The sequence below is a fragment of the Ogataea haglerorum genome, assembly GCF_019207285.1.
Source record: "Ogataea haglerorum isolate 81-453-3 chromosome Unknown 81-453-3_NODE_1_length_915391_cov_96.871712, whole genome shotgun sequence".
Taxonomy (NCBI): Eukaryota; Fungi; Ascomycota; class Pichiomycetes; order Pichiales; family Pichiaceae; genus Ogataea; species Ogataea haglerorum.
In genome coordinates, this window is record NW_025065151.1 from 855,609 (window position 1) to 868,413 (window position 12,805).

Below are 12,805 nucleotides of genomic sequence, written 5' to 3' on the forward strand. Positions count from 1 at the left end.
CTTGTCAATTTTTTGAGGACCTATCTCAATTAGGCTTGATGGCGAGGCTAGCCGTCGGCTGATGGATGTGTGATTACTTGCCTCAATGTACGATTTTGCATTCATCTATTCAAACAACTAAGGTCTTTTAGGCACAGCCGGGAGCATGGATTTAGTGGAGCATGTCAAATAACCAGTTGCCCAGTCATAGAGTTGAGTGAGACAGGCGCGATAGGCGAAGGAGAAAGAAATGTTTGAACAGAAATGCAGGCTACTGTTATTTTAGCCCCAGGGCCTCCAAATATTACTATTTGGCTGATACTTTTCTACAAACATCAAATAGCCTTTGCCTATGTTCGCTGACTGATCTCTGTAAACGTGTGAGCGGTCGCTTTTCTCCATCAAATGCAATGCTTTTTTTGCATCCATGGGCTCTATGGTAATCGCACTGGGCCGTCACGTTTAAAGCGCGATTAGAAATGTCAAGGCACAAGCACATGGTACGCTCGTCGCATTGTGGTAGAGTTCTCTAGGTCCTTTAAGTGGCAGGGGTCGGATGTTTCGTTGTCCGGCTGACCGGGGTTGTTGTTCTAGAGCTGGTGATTCGTGAGCTGTGGCGTTGAGGCATGGCCAAAGCATCTTCTACTGTTCGATGAAAAAAAGCTGGTGATAACACCCCGCTTATCGATGCCAGTCGTCGTGTCAATACGATCAAGCAGCTACGAAGCATTTGTAAAAATGACAACCTTCGTCCACACATGCGTTTGGGTTCGAAAGGAGTGAAGCTATAGTCCGTTTTGATCAATTGCATATAGACTTGGCCAAGAGAACATGTTGGCCCGCAAATAAGTCACCTCTTTGGATGACTTTGGGTTGGTGAAAATCGAATTGTATTGGTACGGTCAGTCTAAATACTCAGACATCCGAATCAAGCCCAAAGTGCTCGCAGCACTTGACGTACTGGTCAATTGTAAATGTCGAGACATAACAATAGAAAGTGTCGCAATTGTCCGATTCAGAACACTCGTAAGTGTACGGAGAGAACCTGGTCGCATAGTTCTCGTACTGCTGAAGCGACGAGTTGCTGCTGCCAATTTTCTGCGACACCTCGTGCCAGTAGGTGGCATTTAAAGGGGCCGATTCCGGCCAGTCCACGCCGTACGCCGATCTGGCGTCGTACTCCAGCTGCCATTGAGGCTCCGTGCCATTGCTGGTGAACGTCTCGTTCAGGTGGAAGTAGTAGGTGTAAGCGTTCATCACGGAAAATGTCTTGGAGTCAACCTCGAGAAAGCGGAACGAAGGATTCAGACCAATCCACGAGGTGACCGACGGAGCGATCCACGTGTGGGCAATTGCGTTGTCGGCGGTTTGGGCGGCTATGTTGGACCCGTTGAAGCCCGAGTACAGCACCTTGAACTCGTCTCTGTGCGTGTGTCCGTTGAAAATTCCCGCAATGGTGTATGGCGAGAACCGCTCAACCACCTGTGCAAACACCTGGGACGCAACAGGAAGCATATCTGCGCCGGCCGGCACGTGCATGATCAGCCAGACTCTCTCGCCCTTCGACTCGGAGTCGAGCAGCTCGTCAACCAAAAACTGGAACTGGCCAAAAGAGTCGTAGTCCTGAGTCATGTTGATAAACGCATACAGGTTGGAGATGTACCACGAGTTGGAGTTAAGAGCGATGATCTTGAGACCGCGCTTCGTCTTGACGCTGAAGCCCGTGTAGTGCTCGCTGACCTGCTGCTCCTCGTCAAAGTCGATCCAGCCGTAGTCTCTCCACAGCTCGGCCATCAACTCATTGTTCCAGTCGAACTTGTTGGAGAAGCCGTATTTCTTCTGCGCGAGCTGTCCGTAGGGGAACGTGTCGTGGTTTCCAAGCACAGGGAACACAGGAATGTCGTTGAGCTCGTATTTGACGTCTCTGAAGGTGGACTCTTCTGCCAGGAGAGTGGACTCGTAGCTGATGTACTGACTTTCGTCGTGGTCGACCAGGTCGCCGGTGAAAATTGCAAACTCGTAGCTCAGGTTCAGCTGGTGGTTGAAACTGGTGGCTGCCTTCAACGTGCTATTGATGAGCAGCTCCGGAGCATCGCAATTGTAGTGGCCAAAACTGAACGCCGGCGACCAGGAGGACGCATTGTAGCCAACGTATGGGCCCTTCTCGAAAACGTTGTCCACATATGACGAGTTGTAAAACGACCAGCCCTCGCCAGGACCGTCCTCGAGCAACGTGTTTTCCGAGATGTCGTAGCCATGGGGAACCGGGTATTTGTTGAACGAGTGAGGAGTGCAGCACATGCTGGCAGTACAGTTACCTTCTCCGCCAATGACATAGTCGTTCTCAATGTGGAAGTCGGACACGTGGAGCACGTAGAACGTCTCGTTGCCGGCTTCGGGAGCAGTTTTGTACTCGTCGGGCTTGCTGCCTCCCCAGAGTTTCGACGCGTCGATTTCCGGCGGCGAGACGTAATCGCAGGCCGACTCAGTGTAATGGCAGTAGTAGTCGCCATCGTAGGAAGTTGGGTCCATCAAGGAGACCATGTCGGCAAAATTAGAGCCTAAGTACGAGTTCTCAACGGTCGTTCTGCCAAAAGTGTGCAAGCACTTATCTTTCTTCATTGCATTGGACCCGAGACACCACTCGGTGAAAACCGTGGGAATCAACGTAGGCTTGATAAGGGCCAGTGATTTGGCGTAAAGCAGCCTGTTCTTGCACTTGTCGCAATCACTTAGCTTGGTGTTATTGCCAATGGAGTAGAGCTCATCCAGCGAGACTCGGATCAGATCTTCATCCGAAGGCCCAGAGCTGGCAGCAGGCCAGCTGCCCAGGTCGTTTTGTAGCCCGCTAAGACGGACAGCCCGGACGGCCTGGATAGTGGCAAGAAAGGCAGCAAAAGTCAGCTTCATTTGGGGTCTGCTTGTCTACACGCCAAGCCCATTGCTGCTCTTTTATACACGTAGACAGTCTATGCCCCTCAACTGTTTATTGTAGCCATGTGCGCAGATAAATATCTCGGAGATGCAAGTAATTTGCGAATTAGGAAACGCTTTCTAAAACTCGATTCATTTTCTTTCGTGCGTAGCAGAAGAAGGCCGCTGATTGGAGGTAAACTGCCGCACTCTCTGCGAGGCCAATTGTATCTTGCTGAAAACTCCGTCAAGTGCGGATCTGTGCATGGCGCAGGGCCAAAATTAAAGAACGTGGGACGCCGCACGCCAATTCGATCCTACAATTCTTCCAGGATTAGAAACACCGGAGTATGTATTACTGCTTCTGTCCTAGAAATGCCAGTCTCTCCATGTAGAACATATCGTCGAACCGGCAAATCTCGGGAAGGCCCAGCTCGACAACGTGACCCTCTTGATGGAATTCATCGTTGATTCTCTTCAACTGCATCGACTCCTCTTCGGTGAACTCCTCGTTGATATACGCGATGGTCATGTGGAACCTATACGACTCGATACTGGGCAGCGGGATGCTCAATGCGTTGGCAATGCCTACGCGCAGCTTCTTGATCTTCTGTTCCTCTTTTTCATCCACAGGCAGTAGAGAAATTTTCCACGTGTCCATCCCCCCGTGAGACGTTTGCTCAAGGTAGCTTTTGTCGACCTGAAGCCGGATAGGCAAGTCAACCTCAAACCGCGCCTCGGTGAGCTTTTTCACCATCCACGAAGTGCATTGCTCCATGGGTAAATCTCGTGGTAGCTCCTTCGGCCAGCTATCAGACCGACGCTTGTACTCGTGCATGCAGTCAAAAATCGTCATATGAAGACTCGAGGACGGCAGCATGCTTATTTTGTTTTTGAAAAGTAGAATAGGAAATTCCCTGTAGAAGTCCAGCAACCTCTTGAACATCTCCCGACCCTCGCCTTGCTGGGGGAGATGGCACACAACAGTGTTGCCTGGAAACTTGTTCACTGTGCCGTCGGTGTTGAATTTTCTGCCCATGTTGCTCTGCCTGTACAAGGTGGAATAAAAAATTATGCGTCCGGGGAAATCTTCGCGGTCTGAGGAGTGCATTTTTTGTCAGATCTCCGACACCGAGCCAGCAGACTCGCCTCCGAAAAAGAAATCCAAGAACTCGTACCAGCCCTTGTCGTCCAACAGGGCTGCTGTGACGCTGAGGGAGTTTTCACAACCTGTGAGCGAGTCCCCTTCCACTGGCGCAAAATCCTCAGCTGTGCTTTCTGAGTCCGTTTGGTTGCCAAAACGTAGATATTGGGACTCTGTGATGTCCGGCACAATGCGTTTCTTGGAAAGCTTGGAGCTGTACGGGCTTGCAATTTCCATCTCTTTTAGAAACTCACGGAGGGAGATTGCCTCGAACGTCTCGTTTTCCAGGTGGTCCAAGCGCACTTTAGAGACAAGATAGCAGAGTTTCTCTATTATGGCGAAGCCAATCTTCACTGTGAAGTAGGACTGCAGTTTCTTAATGGTGGGGAACGTGCGCTTAACTGAATCAAGCTTGTATTTGTCGTCGTCGCTTTTGAAAAGCAGCATGTCCAAGAGCACAAACAGGCAAGCATAGATCAAATGCTGCGCAACTATCCAGTAGCGATTATAAAAGGCAGGCAGCCCGATAGATGTGCTGTGGAAAAGTAACTGCGTCGCAACCTCCAGGCACTGGGGACGGTACTGTTTGGCCCAGTCGTGGGTGCCAACGAGAGACTGCAGGCGAATTCCAATTTCTAGCCGTTCACGAGTAATGGAGGAGAATAAAAGGTATTTCGCATACTGCGCTATCGACTTATCGCGGACCGAGAATTCCTTGGATCCAAAGTACGTGTCCAGTTTGGACGTCATGGTCTTCATTTTCCCAAGACAAGACACCAGTTCGGTGGCAGTAGGCTTCTCGTAACTTTCGTGCTTCAACTGCGCGAGTTCCACCATCATGCGCTCGTACATTATGCCTGCAATCTCGTCGTTTGTACAGGCTTCGGGAAACGTGAGAGGGGCCGGACTCGTTTTCTCGAGAAGCACGTCAGATGAGATTATGGACGGCAACGGAGTCGAAAAGTCACCAAAATATCTTTTGGGATAGTTGCTTATCGAGTCTATAATCATGAGGCTGTAGAAGAGACGTTTCAGGACCTCGCTTTGGTAATCTGGAGCATCGTCGGGTCGCAGTTGGTCCAGCCCCAAATTCTTGGCTGCCTCGACAGAAATACGAAGAAGAGACTTGTGCAAATACGTGCTGCCTAATGCATGTAAACACATGGACAGGACGCAGAAGATCTGAATACATCGCACGTCGGCATGTTCTAGCGCGCCGGCCCGGAAAAAGCAATCCAGCGAGGCCCGGAAGAAAACTGCCGAGAAGGCAGAGAGCTCTTCTTCCGTGTAAGTGAGGTTAGGCTGGATCTCGTGGACGCCGAAGTACATGCCTGTAGACAAGTTGGCATAAAGCAGTGACATCCAATAGTAGTAGTCTTTTGATGACTCTGTCTTGAGGTTATTATTAGTGGTATGGTTTAGGCAAGCTGGGTTCTTGGACACATGAACTTCCCAGAAATTGTCGTGATCCCTGAGAAATAGCTCGTTCACAACTCCTTGATGAATGAAAGTCGTATAATTACACGCACACTCACATATCTTCCTAGAAAGCGCAGGCGTTAATTTATTGATTAATATCGGAAACTGATCCATGTACTGATCCCATCTGTTGTACTTGAGCAGATCATCCACGGGTACGAGGCCTTTGATTTGGGCTCTTCCATATGTCAGCAGTTTGAGAGAGTACAAGTAATGTACTATCTGTCTGTTGTTAAACAGGTTTGCCTCAGTTTCAGTATTTGACTCTGGAAGTTCAGGCGACGGGACCGAGTTCCGGCGACGACACTCATGCGTGGTTTTTCGCTTTATGCAGTTCTTGCAAGGGATGGACTTGTCGCACCTAACCTTTCGAATGGTACACGGGATGCACGCAAGAGACGGGCGGCTCTTGAATTTCATACGTTTACGGGGCTAATATAGATAAGAAAAAATTATAAAGACTGGAAATATTTATCGCAGTCCTGTTTCCACTTGGATTTTAGATCCTTGTCCACCCACGCGCTGTCGATCGCGTTATATGCAAATCGTTTGAGGTCTGGAATGGTTGCACCAAAGCATTCCACCATCATCATCCAAGCTTTCGTAGGCTCCACACAATGGAAAGAGGGATCATCTGTGTTTGGATAGATATTAAGTCCAAGCTTGATCATCTTCCTGATCGGATGCTTTTGGGCCCATTCCTCCGGATCGAACAGTCTGAGATAATAGGAATTCGTAGGAACAACACTAATTGGCCGTTGTTCTTCCAAAAACTGGTCAACCAGCTCTCGATTATCAATGATTGTATATCCGTGATCAATCCGGTCAGCGTGGATGATATTTGCAACGTAGTCGATATTATTCCAAGGCATGCCGAATTCGCCAGCATGAGCGGTTATCTTGTATCCTTTACTCTTCGCACGCTTGAAAGTATCCTCGAATAGCTGTGGAGGGAAACCATCTTCCTTGTAATCAATTCCGATACCAATCGTCATTGGCGACGGAGACTCTAGCATCCAATCTAACATCTGCGCAGCTTTTTCTGGTTCGGCTTGTCGGTCAATAGCACAAATGAGCCTGCTCATGATTCCAATCTCAGCCTCCGAGTCTATCATGGCGTCGTGGATTGCCTTCTGCGCTGAAGCAAAAGGAATTTTAGACTCCAAAACTGTTCCTGTAGGATTCCACGAAAGCTCTATATAAATGACATTATGGCTCTTCGCCACCGCCAGATGCTCCTTCGTGATTCTATAGAGATCTTGAGGGAATTTGATCAGATCTGAATCGAGTCCTCTGAAAATCGCTAGGACCCCGACCGGTTTGGTTCCTCTGATGTAAAAGCGCTCTATTTGCTCATCGGTGAAAGGCTTGCCAGCACGGTTGTTGAAATAGGTGATTGTCTCCTTGCAAATAGTGCCATACAAGTGACAATGAGTCTCAACCTTAGGCAGCTTGTGACAGATCTCGTACAAAGAACCTTTATTCCTGGTCATAAGGAAAGAGAGAGCCCTGTTAAGATAAATCCTGCATTTAATCAATTTGACTCTAACACCTCGGCCGACCAGCACAGCCATGATTGATATGAGTCTCGGCCGAAGTTTCTTTTGCTGATTTCTCGTGAACGAGAGACCCTGGAGATCCGCAGAAGGTGACAACGTATTGACAAGGAGACACCAGCATCAATCTCGGGCAAATTTGAGCCTCGAATCTCCAAATATGACCATAATGGATCTATCGCTACATAGCTGATAAGACGTGCAGATAAAAATCTCGCGCTCCTAAAAAAAAAGTATATATAAGTGATGAAAAAATCCTTATTTCGCTAATGGGTAACTGCGTTAAGGAAGATAGCATGAGTGACAAGGATGAGCTTCATGTTTCTGAAGCCTCCGTGTACATTGAGAAGGAAAAACTTTTTCGGAAGGTGGATCTTCATATCCTTCCGCTGATGGTGGTCACTTACGGATTGCAATTTATGGATAAACTGGCTTTGGGTCAGTCTTCCGTTTTCGGTCTGAAAAAAGATTTGGGTCTAGTGGGCCAAGATTACTCATGGACGTCGTCGATCTTCTATTTTGGTTATATGCTTGGAAATTTGGTGAGTGTCAGAGTCCTTCAAATAGTTCCAATTGCAAAGTTTGTCTCAGTCTCGGTCTGTCTGTGGGGAATCACGCTAGCTTGCTCGGGAGCTTGTCAAAACTATGCTGGAATTCTTGCTGCCAGATTCTTCCTAGGTCTTCTTGAGAGTGTTGTGAGTCCTTCATTTATGTTGATTACGGGTATGTGGTGGAAGCCAGAACAACAATCTGCCAGATCGGGAATCTGGTTTGCCGGTAACGATGCCGGTGCAATCGTTGGATCTTTCCTGTCGTTTGGTCTGGGTCACATTACTGGAAAGCTATCTCCATGGAGATACATTTTTATCGTTTACGGGTGCATCACATTTGTGTGGAGTTTCGCTCTCTTCTTCTTCCTCCCAGATTCTCCGTCTAAGGCCAGCTTTCTCACGGAAGCGGAGAAACAATTCTATGCTGAGAATATGAAAAACCAGAAGGTGGAGAATGACTGGAGTTGGGACGAGCTGTTCTCTTGTGCAAAGGACATCAATTTGTGGCTTCTGCTTGGATCCGTTGTGCTTTCTATCTTGCCGAATAGTGGAGTTCAGAGCTATGGAAATATTATCTTGCACAACTTCGGATTCAGCGCCATAAATACGACGTTGCTCAATTTGCCGGGCTCTGTAATTGCTTGGACGGCTATCACCGGATCTGGAGTCATTGCCAGCAAAAGGAAAGGGCTCAGATGTGTGACGATTTCTGTGTGTTGCATGTTTGGAATCATCGGAGGATGTCTCATTTACAAGGGTCCAAATCTGGGAGCCAAATTGACTGGATTCTATTTTGTCTTAGTCCAGACCGCAACGTTCCCATTGTTGCTGTCGATGGCCTCGTCCAATTTCGTTGGTTCGACAAAAAAGACTATTGTCAGCAATTCTATGTTCCTGATTTACTGCGCCAGTAACATTGGTGGACCACAACTCTTCCGCAGCCAAGATGCCCCAACATACACGTACGCTTTCAGATCATGGGTCATCTGCTTTTGCTTGAACGTCGCTGTTGCGGTGGTAATGGCCATCAACTTACGCATCCAAAACAAAAGACAACAGGTCTCTTCAGATGGCGTTCCTGAGTTCGAGTACTTATATTAATTTTCAAGCTTCGCACTTGCTTTTCAGGACTTCAGTAAACAGCGTAAAAGCCTTCTTCGGATCTCTTTTCAGTGATGAACTCATAGCTGTGCTACTAGAATTGCAGCAAGACCAGTAATTCCATTCCATCTGAAGGCTGCTGCGATTCTTCGAGAACGCGAGTTGATCTTCAATGTTTCGTTTCCTCCTAAGACCACATGAACTTACCTCGCCGAGCTACTTGAGCGGAACGCCTCGGCGGATTGGACTTGGCGGACTTCACGAAATGCGACCATTGATAACTATCAAAGCCAACAAAGACTGAGCACAGGTCTGGCAACACGTTTATGATAATCCTGGCTGAGGTGACATGATTATAATGGATAATCGTTCTTCTCTATCCCGTTCAAAGAGCGCGAATCTCGGAGCAACCTTGGTGATCAGAAAATAGGCTACTTGCCAGAAACTTGAATATCCTGTTCCAACGTTCGCTGCCTTGGGCAATCTTGGCATCGCTCGCTTCAAAGTACTTGGCAGCACCAAATTGAATAACGGGAACTCCGAGTTGGAGTCGCCCTCAAAACATTCAATAGGAATTCTGCTCCAGATCAATTTCTGTGTCAGCTGTAAAAGGCGTTGCAGCAGAGTAGATACACAGTGGTTTGGAGCTACTTTATATATGCACGAAGAATGCAATGAAAAAATAATAAATAAATCGCGGAGTCCAGCCGCACGGTGACAAAATCTAGCTAATCTGACCACTGAGTGACATGGCGACATCAATTGCCCGTCTTCCACCCTATTGGGGTCCCCCTAAGATAAGCACGAAGCATCAACTGAAAAAGATTGCTTTTATTATTTCAATGACGTGATGACTCTAATTATTTAAAGAAATAAGATTAGTCCGAAACACTCTGTTGTGTTGAGAGACCTGTTACAGCACGCATTTTATTGTCCTTACTACTGCGTTTAATCCGGGATAGTGTTCCAGCGGGGACAGATATTTTGGTGCTCACCAATCCCTGTACTTATACCTATGCCAAAATTCTAGCTTCTATGCTCTTGGTCTTAAGAATTCATTTGCCAGTACTGGGATGCCGTGTCAACCACTGAGCGTTCAAGGGAAATGAACTTGTAGCCTCCGATAGATTCGAGCACATTTTCAATGTTGAATCCAAGCACCTTGTTTGGATCATCTTTCTCTGGAGCTCCAACAGCAAGCTTCTTCTCTGGGAAGTTCTTATTTAGAATATTGAGAATTGTCTGGCCTGTAAATGTTTGAGAGCCAATAAACAGTCTTGTTCCGTATGAAGCTTCCTTTTCTAGTGCCAGCTTGTGGATTTTTGCCACATCTCTCACGTCAACAAAGATGCCGCTTGGCTTTTCCAGGAAGTCAGTGGTTTGCGGAGTATTGATCACTTTTGTAATTAGCTCATTGGAGGTATTCAGTTTTTTGGCAGCCATCCAATCAAAGAGCTGAGGTCCAAATACGTACGGTGGACAAATCGTGGATAGTTTGAAGTTGGGCTTCTCCTGCTCTACAAACTCCCAAGCAGCCTTTTCGGCATACTTTTTGGATGCACAGTAAGCGAGAACTTCATTGTTGACCTGCTCCCATTCAAGTGGACTCCAATGCTCGTTAGTATAGGTGACGTAATCCTTGTTGAAGCCGTATATTGCGGCAAACGAAGACGTGATAACCACGTTGGTCACCTGAGGAGCACGTGTTTTGATGGATTTAAGAATACTGAGAGTTCCTGCCAATGCTGGGTCCAAGTATGCCTCTTTAAGAGGTTTATCCAGTCCGAGGGTTGCAGGGGAAGCAGTGTGAAGGACGTACTTGACATCGTGATGGTTCTGCAGCACTCCGTCAAAGGCACCCTCAGCTGTAATATCTTCCACCACTTCAATACTCAGCTTCGCAGCTGGGTACTTCTTTAGGAAATCTCTGACCAGAGGCTCGGCCTTTGTGGCAGATCTGACTGTACCAATGACTGGGTAGCCTGCTTCAAGCAGATTGTCCACTATATGTGTTGCAATGAATCCGTTTGCTCCAGAAACAAGGACTGACATTATACTGTGACTGAGCAAGGGGTTTGACTATAGCTCGGCAAGTAAGAAGTGAGCTATTTATATGAGGTCCAACGACAGAGAGCTTTTTTTCTCGGTAAAAAAATCTCCGATCTCCGATCAAACAATAATCTCGAGCAAAAGCAGTTCCGTCTTGGGATTGGGTCCCTCGGAAGACGGGCAAAGAAGTAGCCGAGATCAATGCACCATCAAGAAGGGAAGCGGTCGTTGCCTTTTTGGGGGTTGAGTTCTTCTTGTCCGCCTGTGGTAATCGATTTTGCTTACTCCGCCGTCGTCCTTCATATGATCGTAGTCGAAAATGAATTTTTCATCAGTTTTTAATTTGAAGTTTGGATGTCACAAGGTATCTGCAGGTACAGCCTTCTAGAAAAAATCAGCTACAAGGTGATTTTACTCGGCGTATCAATCGCAAGCGAAAGGAGGTAGCAGGGTATCTTTTTTCTTAAGCGCAGCCAATCAATGAGCTAGGAAGCGTAGAGCGTTTATACAAGAGACTGTGAACTATATAGCTTACCGATAGCGACACATCAGAAATTACTTGTTTGCTCCATAAGGTGGTGTGACGTAGCTTACGCGAGCTACTAAATGCACCAGGAAAGATTATGTGCTGGATGGAGCTCCGACAGGGAGAGAAGACCCCCGAAAAGGCGGTCCTCGCAGAGTTCGCGCAAAAATATGTTCACAACGCTCGGGTCTGCCCATTTGGCGCCAGTCATGACGTCTATATTTGATTTCACGTCGAGCCCAGCATGAAGCATGATTTTTGAGGCCTCGAATAGTGCAAATGCCAACGTGGTAGTTGTGCGTGAGTTTGCAAGGATATGACTGTTATCGCGTGCAATGGCGGAAATGGCGAGCGCAAGATCAAGCGATCTGGCCGGCCCCTCAAGTCTGTTCAATTCGCGTTGATTGAGCAAAAGCAGGAGATGCATGTTGATGAAGAGAGATCTATGATTTGCCGGTAGCGCCGCAACGTTTGCTGCAGAATACCGGAGGTTATCCGGAAGTAAATCCAAAGTCAAATGAAGATCGTGAGCGACGTCTTCAAGAGATCCAGTCCCGCTCTCAACGAGTTTTACGGCGTTCAAAGTGTTGTATTGTAGCTGTGCGAGATGCACAACAAGTGAAAAGAGATTGAAAGGTGCAACATAACGCGGGAGCTGGGTGCGAAACGGTGAGGGCTCTGAAGTGAGACCTGCTGACGGCGGACGGCTGGACAATAGACCGACGTTGCAGGACACAAATTCCGGTACTCCTGCTGCGTATATCTTGTCCAGAACGAAAATATTCCAAACCATGCGGCGACGACGCTCTTTCTCAAAAGGGTCCTTCACCCAGTTGAGCTCGTGATTCAGTATGAGCCCATAGGCCATACGCGAAAGTACAGGAATAAGGAGAAAGTGCTTGATTGAGCTGCGCGCGCATATCAGTGTTATGAGGAGCGCTTGAAGATGATCGAGCGAGGGCACCGAAAGTAGAGAGTCCGAAAGCAGTCTCTCGTACCAGTAGTTGGAAAAGCTTACCAGACGGTACTCGGGAACAACGAGATCAAGCGACAGTCCTGCCACAGCCTTGGCAAGCGGCATGGAGACCTGGCCCTCGCGCAATTTGCATATAAATCGCCTATCAAGGAAGTTGCCAGCAAAGAACGGCGGATCTCTATGCATTGTAGATTCGCAGAGCATCTCAATTTCCGATGTTGGAGCATCATAAAGAGCATCAAGGACTTCAATTGACTGAACTGTCACGGCGGATGGATATTCGCATTTTTTGCCTAATTGTCTGCATCTATCACATGTAGGCTTTGTTCGCGAGCAGCGACGTCGTCCACGCTTGCACTGTACACAAGCTAGAGAATCAGTAGGCTGCGGTTTGTAGTAACACGGAACATCTGACTTGAGACAACGCAGGCACTGCGGCTTGGTTGCATCGCACTGGATCTTGCGGGAACGGCAAGCAAGACACGACATCCAAAAGAAAAAAAAATTATTTAGTTCGCAATTTTAGCGCGC

At 47.7% G+C, this 12,805-nt stretch overlaps 8 protein-coding genes across 8 annotated transcripts; 1 reads left to right on the forward strand and 7 right to left on the reverse strand.

Moving 5' to 3' along the window:
* Nucleotides 1–894: 894 nt before the first annotated feature.
* Nucleotides 895–2,889, reverse strand: KL911_000524 (uncharacterized protein; the record flags this gene model as incomplete). Its single annotated transcript, XM_043200620.1, has 1 exon — nucleotides 895–2,889. The coding sequence occupies one exon, from the start codon at nucleotides 2,887–2,889 to the stop codon at nucleotides 895–897; it is 1,995 nt and encodes a 664-aa protein (XP_043057217.1).
* Nucleotides 2,890–3,247: 358 nt separating this feature from the next.
* Nucleotides 3,248–3,931, reverse strand: KL911_000525 (uncharacterized protein; the record flags this gene model as incomplete). The annotated part of the gene is made up of 1 exon (XM_043200631.1): nucleotides 3,248–3,931. One exon carries the CDS (start codon nucleotides 3,929–3,931, stop codon nucleotides 3,248–3,250), a length of 684 nt encoding a protein of 227 aa, XP_043057218.1.
* A 78-nt stretch (nucleotides 3,932–4,009) lies between these two features.
* KL911_000526 (uncharacterized protein) lies at nucleotides 4,010–5,935 on the reverse strand (the record flags this gene model as incomplete). The annotated part of the gene is made up of 1 exon (XM_043200642.1): nucleotides 4,010–5,935. The coding sequence occupies one exon, from the start codon at nucleotides 5,933–5,935 to the stop codon at nucleotides 4,010–4,012; it is 1,926 nt and encodes a 641-aa protein (XP_043057219.1).
* A 32-nt stretch (nucleotides 5,936–5,967) lies between these two features.
* Nucleotides 5,968–7,089, reverse strand: KL911_000527 (uncharacterized protein; the record flags this gene model as incomplete). The annotated part of the gene is made up of 1 exon (XM_043200653.1): nucleotides 5,968–7,089. One exon carries the CDS (start codon nucleotides 7,087–7,089, stop codon nucleotides 5,968–5,970), a length of 1,122 nt encoding a protein of 373 aa, XP_043057220.1.
* Nucleotides 7,090–7,340: 251 nt separating this feature from the next.
* KL911_000528 (uncharacterized protein) lies at nucleotides 7,341–8,723 on the forward strand (the record flags this gene model as incomplete). The annotated part of the gene is made up of 1 exon (XM_043200664.1): nucleotides 7,341–8,723. One exon carries the CDS (start codon nucleotides 7,341–7,343, stop codon nucleotides 8,721–8,723), a length of 1,383 nt encoding a protein of 460 aa, XP_043057221.1.
* A 324-nt stretch (nucleotides 8,724–9,047) lies between these two features.
* On the reverse strand, nucleotides 9,048–9,482 carry KL911_000529 (uncharacterized protein; the record flags this gene model as incomplete). The annotated part of the gene is made up of 1 exon (XM_043200675.1): nucleotides 9,048–9,482. The coding sequence occupies one exon, from the start codon at nucleotides 9,480–9,482 to the stop codon at nucleotides 9,048–9,050; it is 435 nt and encodes a 144-aa protein (XP_043057222.1).
* Nucleotides 9,483–9,770: 288 nt separating this feature from the next.
* On the reverse strand, nucleotides 9,771–10,775 carry KL911_000530 (uncharacterized protein; the record flags this gene model as incomplete). Its single annotated transcript, XM_043200687.1, has 1 exon — nucleotides 9,771–10,775. One exon carries the CDS (start codon nucleotides 10,773–10,775, stop codon nucleotides 9,771–9,773), a length of 1,005 nt encoding a protein of 334 aa, XP_043057223.1.
* Nucleotides 10,776–11,374: 599 nt separating this feature from the next.
* KL911_000531 (uncharacterized protein) lies at nucleotides 11,375–12,763 on the reverse strand (the record flags this gene model as incomplete). Its single annotated transcript, XM_043200698.1, has 1 exon — nucleotides 11,375–12,763. One exon carries the CDS (start codon nucleotides 12,761–12,763, stop codon nucleotides 11,375–11,377), a length of 1,389 nt encoding a protein of 462 aa, XP_043057224.1.
* Nucleotides 12,764–12,805: the final 42 nt, after the last annotated feature.